Source organism: Ochotona princeps, chromosome 20 (assembly GCF_030435755.1).
Source record: "Ochotona princeps isolate mOchPri1 chromosome 20, mOchPri1.hap1, whole genome shotgun sequence".
NCBI lineage: Eukaryota > Metazoa > Chordata > Mammalia > Lagomorpha > Ochotonidae > Ochotona > Ochotona princeps.
Genome location: NC_080851.1, coordinates 39230512 through 39254448, shown reverse-complemented (window position 1 = coordinate 39254448; position 23937 = coordinate 39230512). Strand labels below are relative to the sequence as shown.

The window sequence follows — 23937 nt, the reverse complement described above, 5'->3', positions numbered from 1 at the left end:
ACATACAGTAGCATCATTTTCTTCAAGAAGGTTCTTGATTTTCTTTTTCATTTCTTCTGCAACAAATTAGTCATTCAGTAGCATATTATTTAACTTGGTGGTGTTGTTAATTTCTTTTTTTCTTCCTGTTGTTGATTTTGTTTTATGACTTTTCATTTAAGGGGATTATAGTAACTGTGTAACAGAGACTATTATATGTAGCAGCCTGTTATTTAACTTCATGGTGTTGTTAATTTCTTTTTTTTATCCTGTTGTTGATTTTGTATTGTGGCTTTTTGTTTAAGGGGATGTACAGTACCTGTGTCATGGAGATTATCATATCCAGAGATGGGGATACAATGCAGTATGCATCTCTACTTCCAGACTAAAGATAGACTCCCAATGAAACTGTTTACTATATCTTGGCAAGAGGATGCTGGACTCTGCCATTGTCCATGCCTGCAATAATGGACATATGACTGTGTACGAAACAATACAATAGTAGTGATTTATGGGAACACAGTGAGGAGGGAAGGAATTGGGAAGGGGATAAGGGAAATCCTGGAGCCTATGAAACTGTATCATAAAATGATAATAATAAAAAGAAGTACAATTTTAAAAAAAGGATGCAATTCTACCTGTCATTTGTAACCAAATGTTCCAACTACAGACCATTATGTTCAGTGAAATAAGGCAGTCCCAAATGACAAATATAATAACCCACCACCACCCTTTCAATACCAGAAGACAGGGAGCCAAATAATAGTTCAATCCCAAATCTTGAGTTCTCTCTTGAAAGAGTAAGAGAAGCTCTATGTTTCATGCAACATTCTGTCTTCTCAAGAGTTACCAATGGAATTGGTCTATGGCTTTCCTGAGTTATAGTGTCACAGTAAATGTGACCTGTTTAAATTATTTTCCAATGTAGATCCTACTCATGGCCTGGCAGGATTTAGATTTTGATCATTTTACTCCAACCAAATACATAAAATTGTATGTTATCACTGATGTCTTTAGCACATGCTTAATTTAGAAGTCATTATTGCATGATGTATTATGAATCATTAAACAATAACTAGCTTCTAAAATATTCATTATATTTTATGTGAATAGCAATTTTAGAGAGTTAAAGATTTCCCATTCACTGGCTCATTTTCCAAGTTTCCACAGCTGCTGGAGTTGAGCTGATGAGGAGGTAAGAGCTTCTCCCAGGGCTTCCACATGCATACAGGGCCCCAAAGCCTTGGGCCATGCTTCAGTGCTTTCACAGGTTACAAGCAGGAAGTTGGATAGGAAATGGGTCACCTGAACAGGATGCCTGGATCAGAAATAATAAACTACAGAGGAGTCTATAGGGAAATAAGATTCAGGAGAGCAGGGATGGAAATACCTTTTAAAAAGCCATAACACTCCACACTAAAAAAGACTCAAGATGCATATTCAGGTACAAATATGGAGAGCACAACAGTTTGACATATCAAGTATTTAGAGAAGTATGAGATTGGCAGGTCTAATGCTTAGGTTTGTTGTCTTTCCCTAGCTGCAGTACAAATGCATGACACAGGTACAAAAATGCATTCCTCAGAAGCCTCCTCATGGCCTTCCTGATTTCCCTGTTCCTCAGGCTATAGATAAAGGGGTTGAGCATGGGAGTGACCACAGTGTATACCAATGAGGCCAAAGCACTTTTCCCAGCAGAACCAGAGAAATCTGAGCTGAGATACACACCAATGCCTGTTCCATAAAATAAGCAAACCACTGTCAGGTGAGAGCCACAGGTGGAGAACGCTTTATACCTGCCACCCGGTGTTGGGACGCTCAGAATGGAGGAGACAATTTTAGAGTAAGAGAAGAGGATGCCTGACATAGGGAGGAAGCCATATATGATGCCAGCAAGATATGTGACTATGTCACTGCTGAAGGTGTCAGAGCAATTAAGGTTCAGAAGTTGAGAAGGATCACAAAAGAAATTAGAAATTTCCAAATTCTTGAAGCACGTAGTTTGTAAGACCACCAAACTGTGCACCAGGGAATCCAAAAGACTGGCCACAAAGCACAATGACACTAAGATGCTGCAGCGGTGAGGGTTCATGATGACCTGGTAATGCAGGGGGTGACAGATGGCAACAAACCGGTCATAGGCCATCACCGTCAGGAGGAAATCATCCATGCATGCAAAGAGGACAAGAATGAACATCTGAGTCAGGCAGCCAGCATAGGAGATGACTGTGCTGTGTGTGATGATGTCCACAATCATCTTGGGAACCGTGGTGGAGATGAACCCCATGTCAGCCAATGATAGGCTGCAGAGGAAGAAGTACATGGGTGTGTGCAGGTGGGAGTCAGAGGTGACAGCCAGGATGATGAACAGGTTCCCAAGCACTGTGACCAGGTACATGTTGAGGAACAGTCCCAGGAGGAGGGGCTGCAGGTATGGATCCTCAGAGAAGCCCATGAGATGAAATTCTGAGACACGTGTGAGATTTCTGGTTTCCGTATCCCCAGGGAACCTTGTGTAAAAGAAAATAGTGTTAGTTACAGGAAACACAGTCACACGGGAATTGTACATATTTTCACTTTAGTGTATCAAGGATATAGCACAGGACTAATTCTTAGGTTGGTAGAATCAATAGGATTAAAAGATCATTGCTGCAACAATATTTTGAAAATGATGATATTTAGAGATGTGTAGTTTTCACAAGTCTTTTAAGACCCCCTACTTCTTTTCCTCATTTGTTGAATCTGCTGTCTTAAAAGGAGCAAACCCAATCACCCAGAACTCTTTCACAATTGGTTTTTAACAATATTCACCTCCTTCTATGTACACTCTATGTACCTCTGCTTTAGTGACCCTCAGCTGAAAATTAGTAAAAGACCAAGAATGTTAGGACTCACGTGCCATTGATCATGCTTCATAGCGCACAAGTGTAAGCAAAAGACTAAGAATTTAGGGAGGAAGTAATGGAAATCCAGACCCATGGAATTCTATCATAAAAAAAATTTTAAAGGAATAAAAGTGCCCTTTCTGTCCTTAAGAAGAACATCATGCTGCTTCAAAAGATTAAAGGACAGTAAAATATATCTTATTTTGTTCTAAGGCAACAATAACTATTCACTTGAATAATTTATAACTACTCTTACAAAAAGCTAAGATTGCTTTATGTAAACATGAAGTTTGATCGTTCTTGATGGGAAAATATTGTTTGTCAGGGTTTCTTATCCCTAAGTTTTCTGATATCCCTTCATGATCTTTTTTTTTCTTTCTTTTAAGGATGTTTTTATTGCAAAGTCAGATATAGAGGGGAGGAGAGAGAGGAAAATCTTCCATCCGATGATTCACTCCTCAAGTGGACACAATGGCTGGAGCTGAGCTGATCAGAAACTAGGAGACTCTTCCTAGTCTCTCACGCGTGTGCAGGGTCCCAAGGCTTTGGGCAGTCCTTGGCTGCTTTCCCAAGCCACAAGCAGGGAGCTGGATGGGAAAAGGGACCGCAGGATTAGAACTGGCTCTGATATGGGATCCCAATGGAAACAAGGCAAGGATTTTAGCTGCTGGGCTAGCGTGCTGGCCCCTATGAGCTCTTTTTCTTTGAGAGTCAGGCACCAGGGGACTCTCCAATATGCCTAAAACATCCATGTCAGGACCGCCAGAGAGGCTGCTAGCTGGAACTTAATCCAGCAACCACTCTTTTCCCCATTGTTTTATGACAGACCATTAAAAATCCCCCCTGTGCATTATCTGGCAACAATCTTTTCGTGATAACTCACTGGAAAAACAAATCTTCTGAGGGGAATGTTGATTTTCACTTGCCTCGAGTGGAGAAACCTCCGTGGTGAGACACAAGGAAATGAGCATTCTACTAGTGGTTCATTCACTTAGGATGTAAATCTATGGTATACATCCCAAGAAATGGGTATAAATCTGGCCATTTCTCCATAATTTTACTGCTGAACTCACGGAAAATGGTTAGCAAATACAAGAGGGATCTTCAAAAAAGTTGTGAAGTGCATACTAGGAAAATACATTCGAAGTTTTTATGCAACAATGAACATTTTAATTGCATTTTCTATGCAAAAAGGAATAATAACGTATTTGTGACAGCTTTTGCATCCAGGGGAAGTTAGAACTTAAACATCTTGTTGTTCTCATATTTTAAAATACAGATTTGTCACAGAAAGAAGTTTGTTGATAAATGCTGTGGGCAAAGGGAACAAACTAGAGGCAGCAATGTTTCCCAAATCTAAGAACATCTCATCTCCAGTAAAACATCTGCCTCTTCTTTTATTACATACCTGAATATCTCTGCCTTCATTTTTCAATACTCATCAAAAATACTTCCATCATAGACTCTATTACTTGCAATTACAGGACCATCTGTCCTTCCTAGAGACACAAGTCTATGCTATTCTTACATTCCCAAACATCTCTGATTCCATGGGACATTCTTGAAAGGGATCAAGGTACCAACAAGACAGCAGCAGTGAAAGCCACAGTGACCATGGCCAGTGGCTTTGTTCCAAGAGCTGCTCAGGTCAGGGTGCGAGACATAGCCTTTTGATGCCTCCCCTGTTTAAACAACCCACGCAGTTCAGGATCTCAGGTGTGAGAGATAGCTGTGTTTCCCCCAAATGTATAAAATACACATTTATGGGAACATGATTATTCTCTAAAAGTCTGAATTTTGGAAGAAAGGAAGTGTAACTTTATTTAATACAAAAATAATTTGGGAGACAAGTATTTTCATGTTTGGAAAATTTATACTGTGGAAAACATCCACATGAAGTTTTTTAGATGTTTGTAGCAAGATTAGCTCAAAATGCTCATTCTATTTTTGCATGAACATTTTGAAGTTCTCTCCTACGATGGCAGGTGTAACAAGTGCCAATACAGCAATAAAAGAGCAATATTAAGTGGACTGAATTTCAATTAAGTATACTAAAACTAACATTAACATGCTAATGACAATGTCTAAAACTTATTTTATCTGCTTTTGATTTATCTGTTACAAGTAGGAAATGCCACAATAGGCACATTGATTACCCAAAACAGCTGTGCCACAGATGCATCAATTCTGATAGCTGGCAGTGCCCACTGTCACAGATCCCGAGAACCCACTCTGTGGAGTAGGTCAGTGGAGTAGACCTGATTCCAATTGACATTATCCTTAGGTCTGCTGCATTAGAAATCTCCACTCTCCCCGAATCATCCAAAAATTTTCAGCAACAGTCCAGAGCTCACGGCATCAGTAACTGTGAGATCCCTTACTAATCTCTCTCCCATTTTTGCAGTACATTTGGACTCTTAACAACTCAGGTTTCGTATTCACACGACGTGGAATGATCACAAAAGGTGTGGAAGTATGGACAAGCACACACAATCTGGCACACACAAAGTATCGTAAGATCAGACCAAGTTTCTTTGGGGATCTTGCCAATCAAACTGCTGATCTCAGAACCCTAACCATACAGAGAAGTGCAGGTTCCATGGTCTCACCATGGAATGCAAAGGTCAAAGTTGAGCCTCCTCAAAGGCTCAGATGGAGCAGTGGACAGCATACACAGGTGCACATGGAGGATAGGGCAGTCCGTTGGAACCTGCAGAAGACACTTGGCATCACAACAGAGGACAGAAGACAGAGCAAATCAATCAACTACCCCAGCCAGGTGTTGGCAGTGAAAATCTGGGCAAATGGAGACTCTAAGGTGGACTAGGTCAACCAGTGGATTCTGCAGCAATTTCATTGTTCTTGGAATGACAAGACTGGCAGCAATTCATACCGGTTGAACTACCAAACCCACTTGAGCAGGACCCTCGGAGCATGCCCCACATCGGGGACCTGGGATGGGTGGGAGACTAGGTGGGGCTTCTCCTTTTACCTCCCCGTTTGTCCCAGATATGGGGGGGAAGCAATAATGTGGAAACAATAGTCTTACCCACTTTCCTGTAGCCCTTGACCCTTTGTGCCCTAATCAACTGTGCAAAGCTGTCAAAATAAAGCAATTTCAAAAAAAAAAAGTGTGCACAACACTGAAGTAAAATCCTGGAAAAAGTCAAGACAGAAATCGTTCTTATAGGACCTTTTGTCTGCCCTTTCAGGGGTCTTCGGTTTGAACTCTGGTCATGTTTTTGCTGGCTTGTGCTGTAAAGGAGGGCATAGCTACCAGGTGGTATCCTCTAAAGGAATTAAATGTGAAATGATTGCTCGGGACATCAGCGAAGTAGGGTGGCCATACTACGAAAGTGTCTGGAAACCCAACCTCTGATCAAAGTTGGCTTCGCCTTATTCTATGTGGAATCTTTATGCAAGAAATCTACACAAAGGTGTTGAACTTCTAGCCACTGGCACGGACTTAAAAGAACATGCACAGTGCACTATGGACCATTATGTAGCAGGATGAAGCAGTGACTTAGGACACAGAGTGAAGACACTACAGTTTAGGGTCCATGATGCTCATTTCATCTCCCTGACTACGTATGGAGAGTCAAGAAATGTTTATGCAGACTCAGTTCCTACTATCATAAAGGGCATGTCGGACGCTGATGTGAAGGAACTGAAATTCAGAATGAGATCTTTGAGAACCAAGCTCATTAAACTTAACAATGTCCTGAGCTGAACTGTTCCCTGCACTCTGTCACAACCATCATTTCTGTCCTGATGCTGAGAAAAGAATGCTCCTGACATCCCAGGTGCCTCTACCATCTCCCTCAGCACATACCAGGCTGTGCTCAGTCTCTGCCAAGGCAGGACCCAGGGTGAGGGCGCCACTGCTCCGCTTCTTTCTGCCATCAGTGATGTCTCACATCTTTGATTCTGGACTGGAAAACAGGCAAGGCTCAGGGCTTGTCCTCCTCATGCATGTGCTCACAATGCTGTGGGTTACAGCATATCGCTGCCAGATTTCCATTGGCAGAGTCAAGGTCTCCAAATGCTGACTTCTTATCACAGACACCTGGAGGCTCAGTGCCCAGAGCTCCTCATTAGCCAGTAGGTCCAGAGTGTCCCAGTCTCTGAGGACTGCTGGATAATGATGGAAGAGGGAATGGGGAAAGTCAGTGTCCCTGGTACTAAGACACAAGGCAATTCACCTGTGCTCCTTTGCTGCTAGCTTCCAAGGGCAAAATTTTGGCTTAAAATTAAGACTTCTCATTTACAATTTCGACTCAATGTGTGACTTTATGTCTGTCAATGCATTGAATGCAATCGTGAAAATAATGCCGATTCAGATTTTCTATTCCATGAATCCAATACCATTTCTGTTTCTTTCTCTCATCTCATTGGTCTTAAAAGACAGTTTCTGGTTTCATTTCCAAAGCACTTGCTTGCATTAGTATTTGATGTCTTTGCAACGTACGGCTTTTGCTAATTTGAATGAATCTTCACTTGCAAATTGCGTCTCCTCACAAAGTAGTGTAATTTATTAAAATTGACTTCTGTGTTTTTATTTTATACTTGACATCCATACATTATAAGTAGCAAAAGCCACTCATTTTAAAAGTATGCGGAAAATGTAACTAAAAACTTCACAATATGCATTTTCTATGAAATTTGAAAGAATCCATGTATGTGAAATTAGTCCCTTGTTCCTATTGTAAAGTGTGATGTAAATGCCCTGGCTTAATCTGCAATGATTCAGTGTGAAATGAATAAAACTTTCCATCACCTCTTGATTTCCCCCATGAACCAAGCCATCTCATCTATTCTGCTCACCAGCATATGGGGAAGCAAAAGTTCCACAACCCTCCCTCAGCCTCTACACCCAACAAAACTCACTGGGCTGGACTCCCTTAGTGAGGAACATCACTGGGAAATGAGTTCCATCCTTGCGCATATCCTGTGAGCAGTGAATGCTGAAGCTTTCACACCAGGACAGGACCTTCTGAATCCCATGAGCCTGGGAATGGGCACACACTTAGGAATTTTTCCAGACTGGCATAGTAGATTTCTTCCTCTTTTCTTCTTACAAAATGTTTATATAAAGAAAATGTATTTCACAAAACAGATTGAGGACCATAGTCTAACTTCCCAACCACCCTACCTCCTGCCCATATTACCCATCAACTATCCTCCCCTTCTTTTTTCTTTATTTAATTATTACAGTGCATATTTTTTGGTTTTACCTCACAATCACAGGCTTAGCACTCTGTCAAGGAAGGCTTTAACACATAGCCAGCCTGCTTAGATTGTTTTGTTTCACAAATCCCATCTGCTAGTCCACACCCCAAATTCTCCCAACTATTGGTGCTAGAGAGGCCAGAGCCAATTCCTGGAAAATAAAACCTGGGTCCCCCACACAATGGAGAAAGACCCAAATACTGTATCCAGCCTGTGCTGCCTCCCAGGGAGAAGATTAGCAGAAAGTAGGGATTAGAAGCAAAGCTGAAGCTCCAACCAGAATCCTGTATATGGGACTTATATGTACCGAAAGGCTTTTTGGTCATGGTGCTAAATACCTGCCATGGAGAGAATCATTCTGAATACGCATATACACAGGCTAATACATTTTTTTAAGATTTATTTATTTTATTACAAAGTCAGATATACAGAGAGAGGAGGAGAGACAGAGAGGAAGAGAGGAAGATCTTCTGTCCAATGATTCACTCCCCAAGTGAGCCGCAACGGGCTGGTGCACGCCGATCCGATGCCGGGAACCAGGAACCTCTTCCAGGTCTCCCACGCAGGTGCAGTGTCCCAAAGTTTTGGGCCATCCTCGACTGCTTTCCCAGGCCACAAGCAGGGAGCCAGATGGGAAGTGGAGCTGCCGGGATTAGAACTGGCGCCCATATGGTCCACGCCGCTGGGCCCAGGCTAATACATTTAAAAAAAAAATATTTATCTATCATTTGAAAGTCAGAATGAAATTACAGGTACAGGTAGGAAGGCAAGGGAGAAAAATCTCTGTCTAGAGATTTCCATCTATAGTTCACGCCTAAAATGGCTGCAATTCCTGGGATGCTCAGCCCTTGAGGCAGGAGCTTCTTCAGGCTCTTCCACGTGGGTCAAGGAGTCAAACAACCTGGGCCATCCTCCACTGCTTACCAGGGACATTAGCAAGGAACCTCATTGCAGTAGAGCAGCTGGAAGTCAAAGTGATGCTATAAAGATTAAAGAAAGCACCAGCCCTCATAGGATGATACTGATTCCTGTGTGCTCTCCAACGCCTGAAGTACTCAAATCTGTCAGCACCACAAGAGTGTGTGTGCATCCACTTCCTTTCAGCTTATATACATCTACAAAACCACTGTTCTCCCAGCCAAACGCGCCTGTACACAGATATCTCTGTTTCACGATGTATCCACAGTCATGAAAGCTGGAGAACTGACTCTTGTTTAACAACTTCTACTGAATCTCTCAGGATCACAGCATCTGTAGCCATTCTAAGTCCAAGTTGAAACATGATTCCAGTGGTGTTCAATTTTTCCCATTAGTAAGTGCTGTCAGGCCCGGCACGATAGCCTAGTGGCTAAAGTCCTCGCGTCACACACACAGGGATCCCCTATGGGTTCTGATTCTATTCCTGACATCCCTGATTCCCAGCCGGCTCCCTGATTGTAGCCTGGGAAAGCAGTCAAGGGTGGCACAAACCCTGGGGACCCTGCACCTACATGGGAGACCTGGAAGAGGCCCCACGTTCCTGGCTTCGGATTGGCACAGCTCCAGCTATTGCCGTCACTGGGGAGTGAATCAATGTAGCTATCATACATAGATAACCTATTTACAACCAGGAAAAATGCACAAAAATGATAATAATTGAAGCAATAATAGCACAAACTAGAAAAAAAAAAGAACAAATTTTGGAGCTGAAGTAAAAATAACAAAATCGGACTATAATAGAGTATTCAGTGTAAAATTCTACCCACTACAGCAGGCGAGTTTTTGAATTTCCAAAGTATTTATTTCTTAACAGTTCTATTTCTTTTAACATTTTATTTCAGAATCATTTAAAATTCATAAAAATTATGGGATTCAAAAAGTTCTCGTATCCCCTCACCCAATTTACTGCATTATTTTATGTTCATGGTATGGGTCAAAAATAATCAAGTACACACAATTTTTATTTATTCCATCCTTCCCAAATTCGTGTAACCAATATTTTGTGCTAAGAATTGTATTTTTTTCTTTATTTATTTTGTTTCTTTTTATTATTATCATTTTATAATACATGTATATAGGCACTGGGATGTCCTTCACTCCCTCCCCAAGTCCCCTAACAGCCTCACTGAGTAATCCTATATTATTACTATAGTATAGTTCTTCATAGACACTCATATGTCTGTCATTGCGAGCATGGACAGCATCCTAGTGTCAAGATATAGTAAACAGCTTCATTGAAAGTCCATGTTTGATTCGCCTCCCTCTCACTCTTTCACAGTGCCTTTAAAATAAATAAAACAAGTCTATTTTTTTTTAAATTCTCACCTAGGTCTTAGTATTAATTCAAAATCAGACCTTCTGGCATGAAGGACCTGGTCTGTGAGTTGGTAATTGTTTCAGGTGGATCAGTAAAAAGGAGTGGTGCTCTGGGTTCACACTGAAACCAGCATAAACAAGTTATATTCACCATGTATGTGAAAAGTACATACGATTTATGCAAGATGGAAACACCAAGAAGACCCAAACTGTAGGTGGACATCTGTGCAGGATACCTGGATCATCACTTACAAACTAGAAAGATCCATAGGTGTAATAGTATCTAGTATATGATACTTTCCATGTATCAAAAATCTGATATCTTCACATTAAAAAGATAAAAAAAGTAATATTCAGACACAGGACTGGAGCACACAAGAGCATCACACATCCTGTCAACAGGTAGGTGAGAATTGGAGGTCTACAGTATTGATTTTCTCTCCCTTCTCTCCTCCAATCCAAATGCATGGCACAGGGACCACAGCTGCACTGCTGAGGAGCCTCCTCATGGCTCTCTTCATGTCCTTGTTCCTCAGGCTGTAGATAAATGGGTTCAACATGGGGGTGACCACAGTGTACACCAATGAGGCCACAGCACACTTCCAAGCAGAAAGTGAGAAAGTTGAACTGAGATATACACCAATGCCTGTTCCATAAAATAGGCAAACCACTGTCAGGTGAGAGCCACAGGTGGAGAACGCTTTACACCTGCCACCTATAGATGGGACCCTCAGAATGGAGGAGACAATTTGAGAGTAAGAGAAGAAGATCCCTGACATGGGGAGGAAGCCATATATGATTCCAATAAGATATATGACTATGTCACTGCTGAAGGTGTCAGAGCAATTAAGGTTCAGCAGTTGAGAAGGGTCACAGAAGAGATTAGAAATCTCCACTCCGCTGAAGCAAGCAACCCTCAGGACCACCAAATTCTGCATCAGGGAATCCAAAAGGCTGGCCGTAAAGGACAGCAAAAGTAGGAAGCCACAGCGGTGAGGGTTCATGATGACGTGGTAATGCAGGGGGTGACAGATGGCAACAAACCGGTCATAGGCCATCACCGTCAGGAGGAAATCATCCATGCATGCAAAGAGAATGAACATGAACATCTGAGTCAGGCAGCCAGCATAGGAGATAACTGTACTGTGGGTGAAGATGTCCACAATCATCTTGGGAACTGTGGTAGAGATGAACCCAACGTTAGCCAGGGACAGGCTGCAGAGGAAGAAGTACATGGGTGTGTGCAGGTGGGAGTCAGAGGTGACAGCCAGGATGATGAGCAGGTTCCCGAGCACCGTGACCAGGTACATGGAGAGAAACAATCCAAAGAGGAGGGGCTGCAGGTATGGATCCTCAGAGAAGTCCATGAGATGGAATTCTGAGACACGTGTGTGGTTTTGTGTTTCTATATAATCTGCACTCCTTCAGGAAAAGAAAATAGTGTTGGTGAAAAGAAAACCAAGTCACCTCAGTTGCATATATTTGTAATTCAACATGCGATGGTGATACTGTAGCAGAAACTATAGGATAAGAGATAGTAAAAAGAAATTTTAGGAAAATATTTTGACACATAAGATTTAAAATTCATAATTTTATGTAGGTACATTCTTCACAATGTTTGAAAATGCACCTAATTTCTCTTATTTAGCCTAAAATTCACCAAAGAAGTCTAAGATAGAAAAAGATGTCCCTTCTTCTTTAAGGAAAATGCCATACCCATTCAAGGAAATGAAGTAGCTCTAACACACCTTCATTTTGCTATGGTGACAGCAAGTTCCCCTGAGTTAAAATATTTGCTAATACTCTGCACTTCAAATAAGCAAGCACTGCATTGTCTAACCACTAAATTTCATTTGATTGTACAAATATGTGGACAGTCATTCCTAGGTCTTGGCCTGCTACCTGGTGGTGTGGCTTACAGCTTACCTCCCCATGGGTTGAAACACAGTTTCTATTCCTATGCATGGAGTGTGACCTCCAACATGACTACAGGTCAAGGGGAATACATGTGTAACATGACCAGAAGGTCAAGGGTAATAGATATATCTTTTGGCCAATGACAGAGGCTTTGGTGAGTGGGAGGCCTGCTGAAAGATGCTCTTATGCCCTCCACTTCCTTAACATTTAAAATTTGTAACCTATGCATAATAAAGTAGACATTCCTCAGCAGCTTGTCTCTGGTAGTTCTTAGGGATGAAGAAGACCTTCACCTTATCCTTGGTGACCTAGGGGCTTCCTGGCAGGATTAAACCCCAAGACAGACAGGAAGATATTATTGTAATGATTTACTCATTCTTGGGGTTTTCTCATTTACTTCCAACACCTCTTTTTCTTTCTGTTTTTTTCAAGATTTATTTATTTTATTACAAAAGTCAGATATACAGAGAGGAGGAGAGACAGAGAGGAAGATCTTCTGTCCGATGATTCACTCCCCAAGTGAGCCGCAGCGGCCAGTGCGCTCCGATCCGATGCCGGGAACCAGCAACCTCTTCCGGGTCTCCCACGTGGGTGCAGGATCCCAAAGCCTTGGGCCGTCCTCAACTGCTTTCCCAGGCCACAAGCAGGGAGCTGGATGGGAAGTGGACCTGCCAGGATTAGAACCGGTGCCCATATGGGATCCCGGGGCGTTCAGGGAGAGGACTTCAGCTGTTAGGCCACGCCGCCGGGCCCAACACCACCTCTTTTTCAATGAGATGCAGACACACAGGGAAGCAGAAAATGAGAGAGACTGAGTCCCCATCCACTGTTTCACTCCCTAAAAAACTGCAATGCCTGTAGCACCTGACACTTCATCCAGGACGCCCTCATGGGTAGCAACACAACCAGTTACATGTACTGTCATCACTGCCTCCACAGCCTGAGTTGGCAGGAAGCTGAGTCACGAACAGAGCAACGAAGCCAGCTCTGGACCTCCGGACTGGGAGTCCTGCATCCTAACAACTGTGATGTGTGCTACTCCTGTTTGTTTCAAAATGGTTGAATGTTTAACTGGAACCCCAATCGGGTGGATATCAAATAAATTAAGAGAGCCAAAACCGATGAATTCATGATTCACAGGTGTAAAGTTGGTGTATTCCTACACTTGCCAACTTTTTAGACATGCTGAACTCTTTAAAAATCCCTGAAATTTGGAGCCAGCTTTGTGCCATCAATGATCAAGTGATTGCCTGAAATGTTGGCAGACTATGTTAGTTCCAGTCCTTGCTTTTTTTTATCTGATCCACTTCCAATACAGTGTCGTTCAAATAAGCCTGGGAGAGCAGTAAGCTGTACCACATAGATTGGTGTCACTGCCACCAACATGGGCATCTCAGGAGAAGCTCCTGGCTCCTAGGCTGGCCATTAGCTCCGAGCTCTGTCCACTACAGCCATCTCGGACATGAACTAGAAGATGGAAGATCACTATATTTTCCCCTCTCTCTGTAATCCTCCTTCTTCTTGGTTAAGATATATATATATATATATATCTTTAAGATATATAAGATAACGTATATATCTTTAATATATATATTAATCTTATATATCATATATATCTTTAATATATGATATATAAGTGTATATAATATATTAGTTTTATAATCTTATATATATCAATCTTATATATCTCATATATCTTTAAGATACATATCTTTAAGATATATAAGATACATGATACATATATATTTAAGATATATAAGATATATAAGATACATGATACATATATATTTAAGATATATAAGATATGTATATCTTTAAGCTATATATCTTTAAGATATATAAGATATATACATTTGATTATATATATATATATATTTCTTAAGTATGATTAAAAGGATTTTCTCTTTCATATCTGGACTGGCAATACAGATTTATAGGTCTTACAATTTTACATGTAATCGTAGGGAAGGCCAAAGACCAGGGAAGATTCACAATGTTTCCACATCACCCCTTTCTGCTTCTTGGATTGAAGTTCTCTAACTTTGACTTTTCCAAAAATATTTTCTTTAAGTTTTGAAAATCAGGGCCCAGCGGTGTGGCCTAGAGGCCAAAGTCCTCGCCTTGAAAGCCCCGGGATCCCATATGGGCGCTGGTTCTAATCCCAGCAGCTCCACTTCCCATCCAGCTCCCTGCTTGTGGCCTGGGAAAGCAGTTGAGGACGGCCCAAAGCCTTGGGACCCTGCACCCGCGTGGGAGACCCGGAAGAGGTTCCTGGTTCCCTGCTTTGGATCGGCATAGCACCGGCCATTGCGCTCACTTGGGGAGTGAATCATCGGATGGAAGATCTTCCTCTCTGTCTCTCCTCCTCTGTATATCTGACTTTTGTAATAAATAAATCTTTTTTAAAATTTTTTTTGAGAATCAGACATACAAAGATGAGAATAGCAAGGGAGGAAGATCTTCAGTCCAATGATCCACTCCCCATGTGGCTGCAACAGGGGAAACTGAGACAATCTGAAGGCAGGAGCCAGGAGCTTCTTGCAGGTCTCCCACATGATTTCAGGGTCCCCAGGCTGAGCCATCCTTGACTGTTTTGCTAGGCCACAGGCAGGGAGCTGGTTTGGAGGTGTGCCTGCCAGGACATGCATAGGTGCCTGTATGGGATCCTGTAAGGTGAGGACATCAGCCTGTAACCTACCGTGCCAGGCCCTAATTTTGATTTCTACAGACAAATAGAGGTCTGCATCTTATCAGCTCACATTGCCATTGCACCAAGAAAAAAAAAAACAAAACCCAGCATTCTGGAAAATACTATAAGTTCACTTGAATAGTTTACAAATTTGTAACTCATTGTTTGCCTTGGGGACCTTGGGAAAATGATCTTTTAAAAACTTTAACTCAATTTTATTCATTTTTCATTTCATTTGACAAACAGAGAGAATGGCCCACCTCTCTCCTTTGATTCATCTCCCAAATGCTCACAGCAGGTGGTCCTGGGCCCAGCTGAAATCAGAAACCAGGAAGTCCAGCCTGAGCCCCATGTGATGGAGGAACTCAATGCCTGCACCAACACAAGGTGCCTCTCAGGGTGCTCATTAATAACAGGAACTGGATCACAGTGGAGAGTAGAGATCAGAATTGGGTACTCAAGAGTCAGGCAGGCCTCATCTGCCAGGCAGCACATGCCCTGAAAGTCCAAACAGATTCATGAGAGTCTAAAGAATTCTATCTAAAGCTTACGCACATTTGAGACACTACACACACCCATGGCTGGCTCCTGGCTTTGGACTAACCTGTTTGTACTCATTTTGGCCCTTGGAGGAGTAAGCCCATGAAGAAAGAGCTCTCTGTCTCTGTCTTTCCCACTTTCACTCTCTAAATACTGCCTCATGTGCATTCACATTCGGTTTTGTCTCTCCATCAAGTGCACACATTTCCTTCAAACCCTCTCTTTGTCACATGACCAGAGAAAAGAACAGCATTTTAACTTTTTATTATAATGACAATATTGTCTGTATCTCTACATCTATGCCTGCATGCATAGAAAGGTCTAAAATATATAATAAAGTTGGTGGGCTCCAGGATGGGGTGTCCTGCTCGGATCCCGACTCCAGCCACCATGTGCTCATGGTGAGCTGTCCCCGGGCCTGCCTGGAATTGTGGGCTGCTTCCTTCTGGGGTGAGTACACTGAGGGGGGAAGTCTAAGTGACTGGGTAGGTCTGGGGCCTACCCACCACCCTCATTAGGCGGTGGACGGGATTTGGGAGGGGCGCGACCTTGGGCCTGGGGATTTGAACTTCCAGCAGCCGGGAGGCTATTGGTGGGCTCCAGAATGGGGTGTTCTGCTTGGATCCCGACTCCAGCCACCATGTGCAAGTGTTGAGCTGTCCCCGGGCCTGGCAGTGCGCCATTTGGCTCCAGGCTCCGCCTGCTGGCCGCCCAGCCAGGGAGCTCTGGGGTATTGGTTGTCTAAATCTCTGCTTAGGTAGCTCCAGGTTGATCCCACTGTGCTTCTGGGATCTGAGTGAATCCTAAACATTTCCAATAGCAGTAACTCTTCCTCTGAAGAACTTGTAATCACATAACAATGCTGAGTGGTGAACACCGGTTCATGCAGAAGCTAAGGCTCGGGGCTTGTCCAGCAGGATATCCTTTTACCTGACATGATGCTGGATCAGGAGACTGGTCACATTAGGCAGGGCCATAACATTAAGTAGCACTCGAGAACCATATCCGATGGTAGATTCAGTATGGGATGTGTGGGCCACACCCTGTGGAAAGTCTAGCCCCACTGGTAAGCCCAAGAGTTTGGGTGGTTTTAGATTAAGCTAGGTGTGACCAAGGAGCCTGCCATCAATCACAGGTAAAGGAACCCGCAGCAGTCTGGACTTGTCCAGGCAGCAGCACCTGAAAGTGCATCCTGAATAGGGTGTGGGGTGGGCCGGGCTGCAACACTCACCAGCTCACATGAGGCCAAATGGAAGGCCAGACTGCACCGGGCACTGGCCTAAAACCCATTGGCATGTATGAGAACTGAGTCTCGGAGTGGATCAAGTGGAGGAACTTGGGAAACTCTCCTGGGGAGTCACAGCTCCTGCTGGTGAATATGTGGTCCAGACCTGGGGGTCGGACAAGCTGGGCAAAGTAGCTCCAACAGTTGGCTAATGTGTAAATTGGTAATGGAACGGGATGTACTGGGCAGGACTGAGCAAACCTTAGCCTACAAGCGAAACTAGAAGCCAGGATGGAGCACAGGTCATGTTGAACTAGGCTCTTGCCCCAGTGGTCTACGTGAGTCAAGTACGTTAAGCCACAGTGTCTAAGGCAGAGGCCAGGACAAGTGAGGGACTGAGCCAAGCTGAGTCAGAGCAGCCATTGACAGGCACATGATCTATGGCTGGGAACAGGCCTGGTTGGGGAGTTAAGGGGACACCCTAACTGGGTTGAGGTTCCTACCAAGGGGCACGTGTGCTGGAATGGGGCCTGTGTTCTAACTAGGAAGCAGTTGTAGTCTCCTATGGCACTAGTGTGGACTGGGATTGTATCCCAGGCCAGCCCAGACCCCAACACCGTCTGGTGTTCTGGAGAACCAGGATGGATGTGGGACTGATTAGGCTAGGTCTCAACCCCTACTGAGCCATGTGTGAGCTGTATGGGGGTATGGCCAAGCCATGGCTGGGCTGAAATATCCAACAACAAGAACCAGAATGGGGTGAAATCCAGCCAAGAAAAGCCACTGTTCCTGCTAGGACAGGAGGTGAACTGAGTAGGGCTGGATCATGGACTCCCTGGTATGCGCAAAATCTGGCATTGGGAGGGGTTCTGATGGAGGAGCCTGGGCAACTCCTCTGGCAGGACACAATCCCTGCAAATAAGCGCAAGAAGCATGAAAGGAAACAGCCCAGAATAGGCCATGGAAAGTTTCCCACTGACATACATTTGGCATGGTTCGGGGGCAGACCAGGCTGAATCAGTACATGTCATCCATCCACTGGCAAATCCAGACACCAGGGCCCGGCGGCGTGGCCTAGCGGCTAAAGTCCTCGCCTTGAAAGCCCCGGGATCCCATATGGGCGCCGGTTCTAATCCTGGCAGCTCCACTTCCCATCCAGCTCCCTGCTTGTGGCCTGGGAAAGCGGTTGAGGACGGCCCAATGCATTGGGACCCTGCACCCATGTGGGAGTCCTGGAAGAGGTTCCAGGTTCCCTGCTTTGGATCGGCATAGCACCGGCCCTTTGCGGCTCACTTGGGGAGTGAATCATCGGATGGAAGATCTTCCTCTCTGTCTCTCCTCTTCTGTGTATATCTGGCTGTAATAAAAATGAATAAATCTTTCAAAAAAAAAAAAGCCGGACACCAGAACAGAGTGTTGGTCTAGCCAGGTTTGGTCGCGACAAAACCAGTGCACAATATGGAATGCCAGGGTGAGGTTGCCTGTACTGAATGTGACTGCAGCACCCAACCAGGAAGGGAGGGGGCAGAGCTGGCAGGGGGATAAAGGGGCTGGTTCCCTCGCCAGACAGCTACTCCCACTGGAGAGTGTAGCCCGGGATGGGGACAGACCAGACTAAGCAGGGCTACAACACCTGTGCGCTGCACGTGGACTAGATCAGGGAAAAGCCAGGCTGGGCTGATTATTCCTACTGGTGCAAGCATAAATTAGAGCGGGTGAGGGATGTTTGGGCTTGGCCACAGCATCAGATGACAGAAACTGGCACTGGGGACTAATTCTGTCAAGTCAAACCACAGAGCCACCCGAAGAGTGCATAAACCAGAATTGAGAGAGAACTGGGAGGGAAATAGTGGGTTCCCCCCTCTTGGGTTACTACTCCCACGGGAGAGCATGAAAACTAGGATGGGGGCTTGGGTGGCTAGACAGAGAGGCACTCAACAACATCCGTGAGGGCTGGATAGTTGAGCTGGTTAGATGGAACTAAGCTTTAATACCCATTGACAAGTACGAGAGCCAAATGGGATGTGGGACAGACTGGACTACTCCACTACACATACTGGCAAACCAGGGTAGGGGGTGGACCTGGTGGGGGTTATTGTGGGTCTCTCTGACTAGGCTGCAGCTCCCACTGGTTGATGTGAGGGCCAAGTATGTGCTGGGCAGAACTAGGCTGGACTGCAACACCCATTGGTTCCAGTGCAAGTCGGGACTGAGAGCAGAACCAACCCAGCAATTGCAACCACCAGCTGATCGTGGAGATGGACTGTGCCGGGCCCTGTGCTTGCTAGAACATACAAGAATCTGGTCTGAGAATACCTCAAAGTTTCTGTGGGGATCTCCGCAATCGAACTGCTGGACTCAGAACCTTAGCCAAGAAAAGACAGGAAATACTGAGCAAATGGAGACTTTATCAATCAGTGTATTCTTCAACGACCTCACCGAACTGGGAGTGGCGAAAATGGCAGTAATTCATAACTGGTGAACTATTAATACCACTTGAGCAAGGATCTCAGAGCATGCCCCACATCTGGGACTTGGAAAGGGTGGGAAACTGGGTGGGGCTTCTCCCTCAATATCCCCCTTTTCCTCAGATACATGAAGGAAACAATATGGACATAATAGTCTTACCCACTTCCCTATAGCCCCTGAACCTTTTTACCGTAATTAACTATGTCAAGATTGTCAACAACAATACAATAAAAAAAATGGAAAAAAAAAGAAAAGAATGAATAAAGGAGTGAAATGAAAAAAAATAAATAAAATACATAATAAAGTTAAAAATAATAAGGGATACAGTCTTACTATTCAGCAGTTGTTTTGTAATCCCAGGAAGTTATTATCACTGTTACCACTGACACTCCTGGAGAGTTAGAAGGTGCTGACAGCAAACAACCAGGGGGTTATAGACACACTGACTATGGCCAATGATCATGAGCCAAGGGAGGCTGTTTTTAGCAGGAACAGCGGTTTTTGATTTTGATGCTCCTCTGTGCCAAGCACAAAATGGTGCAAGGGAACGCAAAAGCAAATGACAATCGCCCTCAAAATACACAGCTTAGCCTGAGAGAGTTCAAGTTGACACTCTAAAAACTATTGTGACAATCGAATAAAAGAGTGAGCTTATTTTAATATGAAAATAAATTAGGCACAAAAAGCTTTTGATAGTATGTGGCAAATGAACTATATACAAAACATGGGAATAGATTTAATTTAAAAAAAACACAAATTTCTCCCATGTTCCACACATGTACTGAGTTTTCATATAAGGAGAACTGGAACACATCCTGGTGAAGAATTGTTACGCAGGGTGTCCAGCAGGTTGCATTTTAGTGAATAAAATGGTTGAATTTAAAAAATAATAAAAATATGTAAAATGCATTTGTCTACTTTTAGATTCATCTATGCATGTAAGTCACATAGGAGATTTCCATTACAAGTTCATTCCTCATTCAAGGAGCTATTAGCTCAGATGACAAGCCAAGACTCACAGATCCTGACAACAGTCCCCCAACCCATAGTTAGAAAATATATCAATGGAGAGGTCAGGATTTCAAATGACATCATCTCTACATTTGACACCTCAAACAACAGCACTGTCCCTGATTCATTAGAAAGTATAAGCAGGGCCCGGCAGCGTGGCCTAGCAGCTAAATCCTCGCCTTGAATGCTCCGGGATCCCATATGGGTGCCAGTTCTAATCCTGGCAGGTCCACTTCCCATCCAGCTCCCTGCTTGTGGCCTGGGAAGGCAGTCGAGGACAGCCCGAATCTTTGGGACCCTGCACCCATGTGGGAGACCCGGAAGAGGTTCCTGGTTCCTGGCATCGGATCGGCGCACACCAGCCCGTTGCAGCTCACTTGGGGAGTGAAACATCGGATGGAAGATCTTCCTCTCTGTCTCTCCTCCTCTCTGTATATCTGGCTTTCCAATAATAATAAATCTTTAAAAAAAAGAAAGTATAAGCAGAGTTCCAGAGGCCAAAGAATCAGATATATCTGAAGTTCATTGTTATTCCTTGTGCAGATTCTGCAGTAGAAATGGGAACTCACACCCCAACTGAGTGTCTCATTTTGAGATGGAGTGGGATGACTACGAGAGAAGGGAAGGAAGCAGAAAGTTGAAGTGACATTTTTCCAGAGAGATCATCCCTGAAGAACCTGTGCCTGCTCTCTCTGTGATGTCTTACTCTGGACCCTGCCACCCTTCACTGGCTCCTGCCACCCACAATGATCTGTAAAGAAATCCCAAAGGAAGAGCACAGTGTGCAGATGGCCTCTTCCTGGAGGAAGAGAAATGAGAAATGCCTGGGTCATCACAGGGCAATAAGAGCTGTGCTAGGAATGCATTGCAATCTGGCAACCTGACAACTTTCATTTCTTCTACCTGAGAATCTGTTAACAATTTACACAAAAGTGCTGAACCTCTGTCCTCTTGAATAAATAAAAATGTGTGCCGCATTACTTAGATAACGCAGTGGAATAAAGCAAGTTACATAGGATATAGACTCCAGAATCTGGAAATGGAAGGGAGCTCTCAGTTGAGGTTTGTGATGCTTTGGTTGCTTTCATTCTGACCCTCACCTTCCTGGGTGTGCAGGGACAGTTGATGTATATTCCCTTCCTACTATCATGAAAGAAATCCCTTTAGGAAAAAAATCCATGTGAGAGGGAAGCAAACTAAGGATGAGATCTTGGTTCTCACCTGTAAGATGCATGACCATAAACTTCACAACATCCTGAGCTTAAATGCTGCCTAACGGTTCTCTGCCCTCTGTGACAGTTAGCATTTTCATCTTTATGATGGGAAGGCAATGATTCTGACAATCCACAATGCTTCTGTCTCCCTCAGCACTTACCAGGCTGTGCTGAGTCTCAGCTGAGGCATGACCCAGAGAGAGAGCTCTGCTTCTCCTCCTCTTCCCACCATGCAGTGGTGCCTCACATTCTTTGCTCAGGATTGGAGCAGAAACAGACTCAGGCTGCGTCCTTCTCATATAGAAGCTCACAATGCAGTGGCTCATGGCACAGGGCTTCAATATCTCCACTGGCAAAGCTTAGGTCTGAAGGTGCTGGCTCATTATTTACACTTGAAGGACCCTTGGGGGCTCAGTGCCCAGTGCTCCTCATTAGGCAGTAGCTCTAGGATGTCTCCGTGTTTGAGGACTGGCTGACACTGATGGAGGAGGGAATGGGGAAAGAAAGTGTACCTAAGACCTTGACACAAGGAAAATCACCTGTGCTCCTTTGCTGCTGCTTCCAGGTGTAGGCTATTGAGATCAAACTCACAGTGCTAGTTTTCCCAGAAGTCCAAATAAGGCACTGTTGGAAAAGCAGCCATTGGCAAGATGACAGGATACAAAATTAATAAACAGCCTTTGGCAAGATGACAGGATACAAAATTAATAAATACATATCAATGGCGCTAGTATACACAAATAACTCCATAACAGAAAAAAATTGTAACTGCAACCCCGTTTAAAATAACAGTGGGGAATTATAAATTCTTTGGAATGAATTGCATCAAAGATGTGGAAGACCACAATGATGAAACTAAAAGGCATTTTTAAAACAGTTAGAGGAGGACACTAAAAGTTGGAGAAACTTACCATGTTCCTGAATCGGCTAGATCAACATTATTGAAATATCCATAATAGCAAAAGTAATATACACCTTCAATGTGATATCAAAATCCCAACAGCATTCTTCTCAGAAATAGAAAAGAAAATACAAAAGTTCATCTGGAAACCAAAGAGACCACAGATACCCAAATCTATCCTGAAGAATAAAACTCAAGCTGGAGGAATCACAACTCCAGACCTCAAGACATACTACAGAGCAATAGTTATCATAACAGTCTGGTTGTGGTACAGAAACAGAGAAGGTCAATGGAACAGAATAGAAACCCCTGAAGGGAGTCCACACAAGTATAGCCAACTAATCCTTGACCAAAAAAAAAAAAAAAAAACTGAAAACAGTCCAGCGAATAACCTGGTCTGTTCAACAAATTCTTCTGTTGGGACAATTGAATAGTAGCCTGCAGAGGTAAGAAGCAAGAAAGCAAGACTCCCCCTCACCTCTCATCTTATCTAAAAATCAGCTTTAAATGGATCAAGGACTTCAATCTGCACCCAGAGACCATCTAGCTATTAGAGGAAAACATAGTAAGTACTCTCTAAGATACAGGGATGGGGAAAGAATTCTTGGAAAAGTCACCAAAAATGCACTGGCAGCCAAAGCAAAAGTAGATGGCACTACATGAGTCTGAGACGCTTGTGTACAGCAAAGGAAATGATCAATAAAGTGAAGAAGCAATCTGCAGAATGGGAGAAAATCTTTGCACACTACACAACTGATACAGGACTAATATCCAGGATTTATAAAGAGTTTCAGAAACTCATTAACATCCAAATAAACAGCTAGATGAAGCAATGGATGAAGGAAATGAACAGACATTTTTGCAAAGTACAAATTCAAGTGGCTAGTAAACATATGAAAAAAATCTAAGGCTCCGTAAATGTCACGGAAATACAAATGAAAACTGCATAGAGATTATACCTACCTCCTCCAGTGAGATTGACCTACATTTAGAACTACTAACAACACCTGCAGGCATGGATATGGGAAGAAAGGTAACTGTTTTCAGTCTTGGTGGGAGTATAGGCTAGCACAACCATTATGAAGATCAGTATGGAGAGTGCTAAGAGAGCTGAAAATTGATCTACTGTGTAACCCAGCTATCACAATTCTGGGGATATTTCCAAAGGAAATGAAATCTGCATATGAGAAAGGGATCTGTAACCCTGTATTTACAGCAGCAAAATCCACAACAGCAAAGACATGGAAACAATACAAATGCCCATCCAAAGAGGTTGGTTAAAGAAACTGTGATGCGGGAGTAAGGAAAAGATGGCCAACTGCAGAGAGCTGGTATAAGGTGGAGTACGGAGAGAGAGGGACCAATCCAGCAGAGGAACAAACCAGGAGACACAGAATTGCAGGGAGAGGAGTGGGAAGGTCACTGGACTTCACTGAAGTAAGAAGATCCACACAGCTTGGACGGACAGCCAGAAACATAACAATTGACACCGCAACCATAAAGAAATAATAATAATAATAATAATAATAATAATAATAATAATAACCATAAAGAAATAATCAGAAACCACTATGAACAACTGT

General features: G+C 43.5%; 2 protein-coding genes across 2 annotated transcripts; both read right to left on the bottom strand.

Annotated features, from left to right (window-relative positions):
* Positions 1 to 1489: 1489 nt before the first annotated feature.
* On the bottom strand, positions 1490 to 2509 carry LOC101516157 (olfactory receptor 7E24-like). The gene has a single exon (XM_004599461.4). The coding sequence runs from the start codon at positions 2432 to 2434 to the stop codon at positions 1490 to 1492; it is 945 nt and encodes a 314-aa protein (XP_004599518.4). The 5' UTR covers positions 2435 to 2509.
* An 8274-nt stretch (positions 2510 to 10783) lies between these two features.
* LOC101536723 (putative gustatory receptor clone PTE01) lies at positions 10784 to 15116 on the bottom strand. Its single transcript, XM_058678169.1, has 2 exons — positions 15070 to 15116; positions 10784 to 11807 (listed from the first exon to the last, which is right to left on the bottom strand). Exon 2 carries the CDS (start codon positions 11753 to 11755, stop codon positions 10784 to 10786), a length of 972 nt encoding a protein of 323 aa, XP_058534152.1. The 5' UTR covers positions 11756 to 11807; positions 15070 to 15116.
* Between the last annotated feature and the right edge of the window lie 8821 nt (positions 15117 to 23937).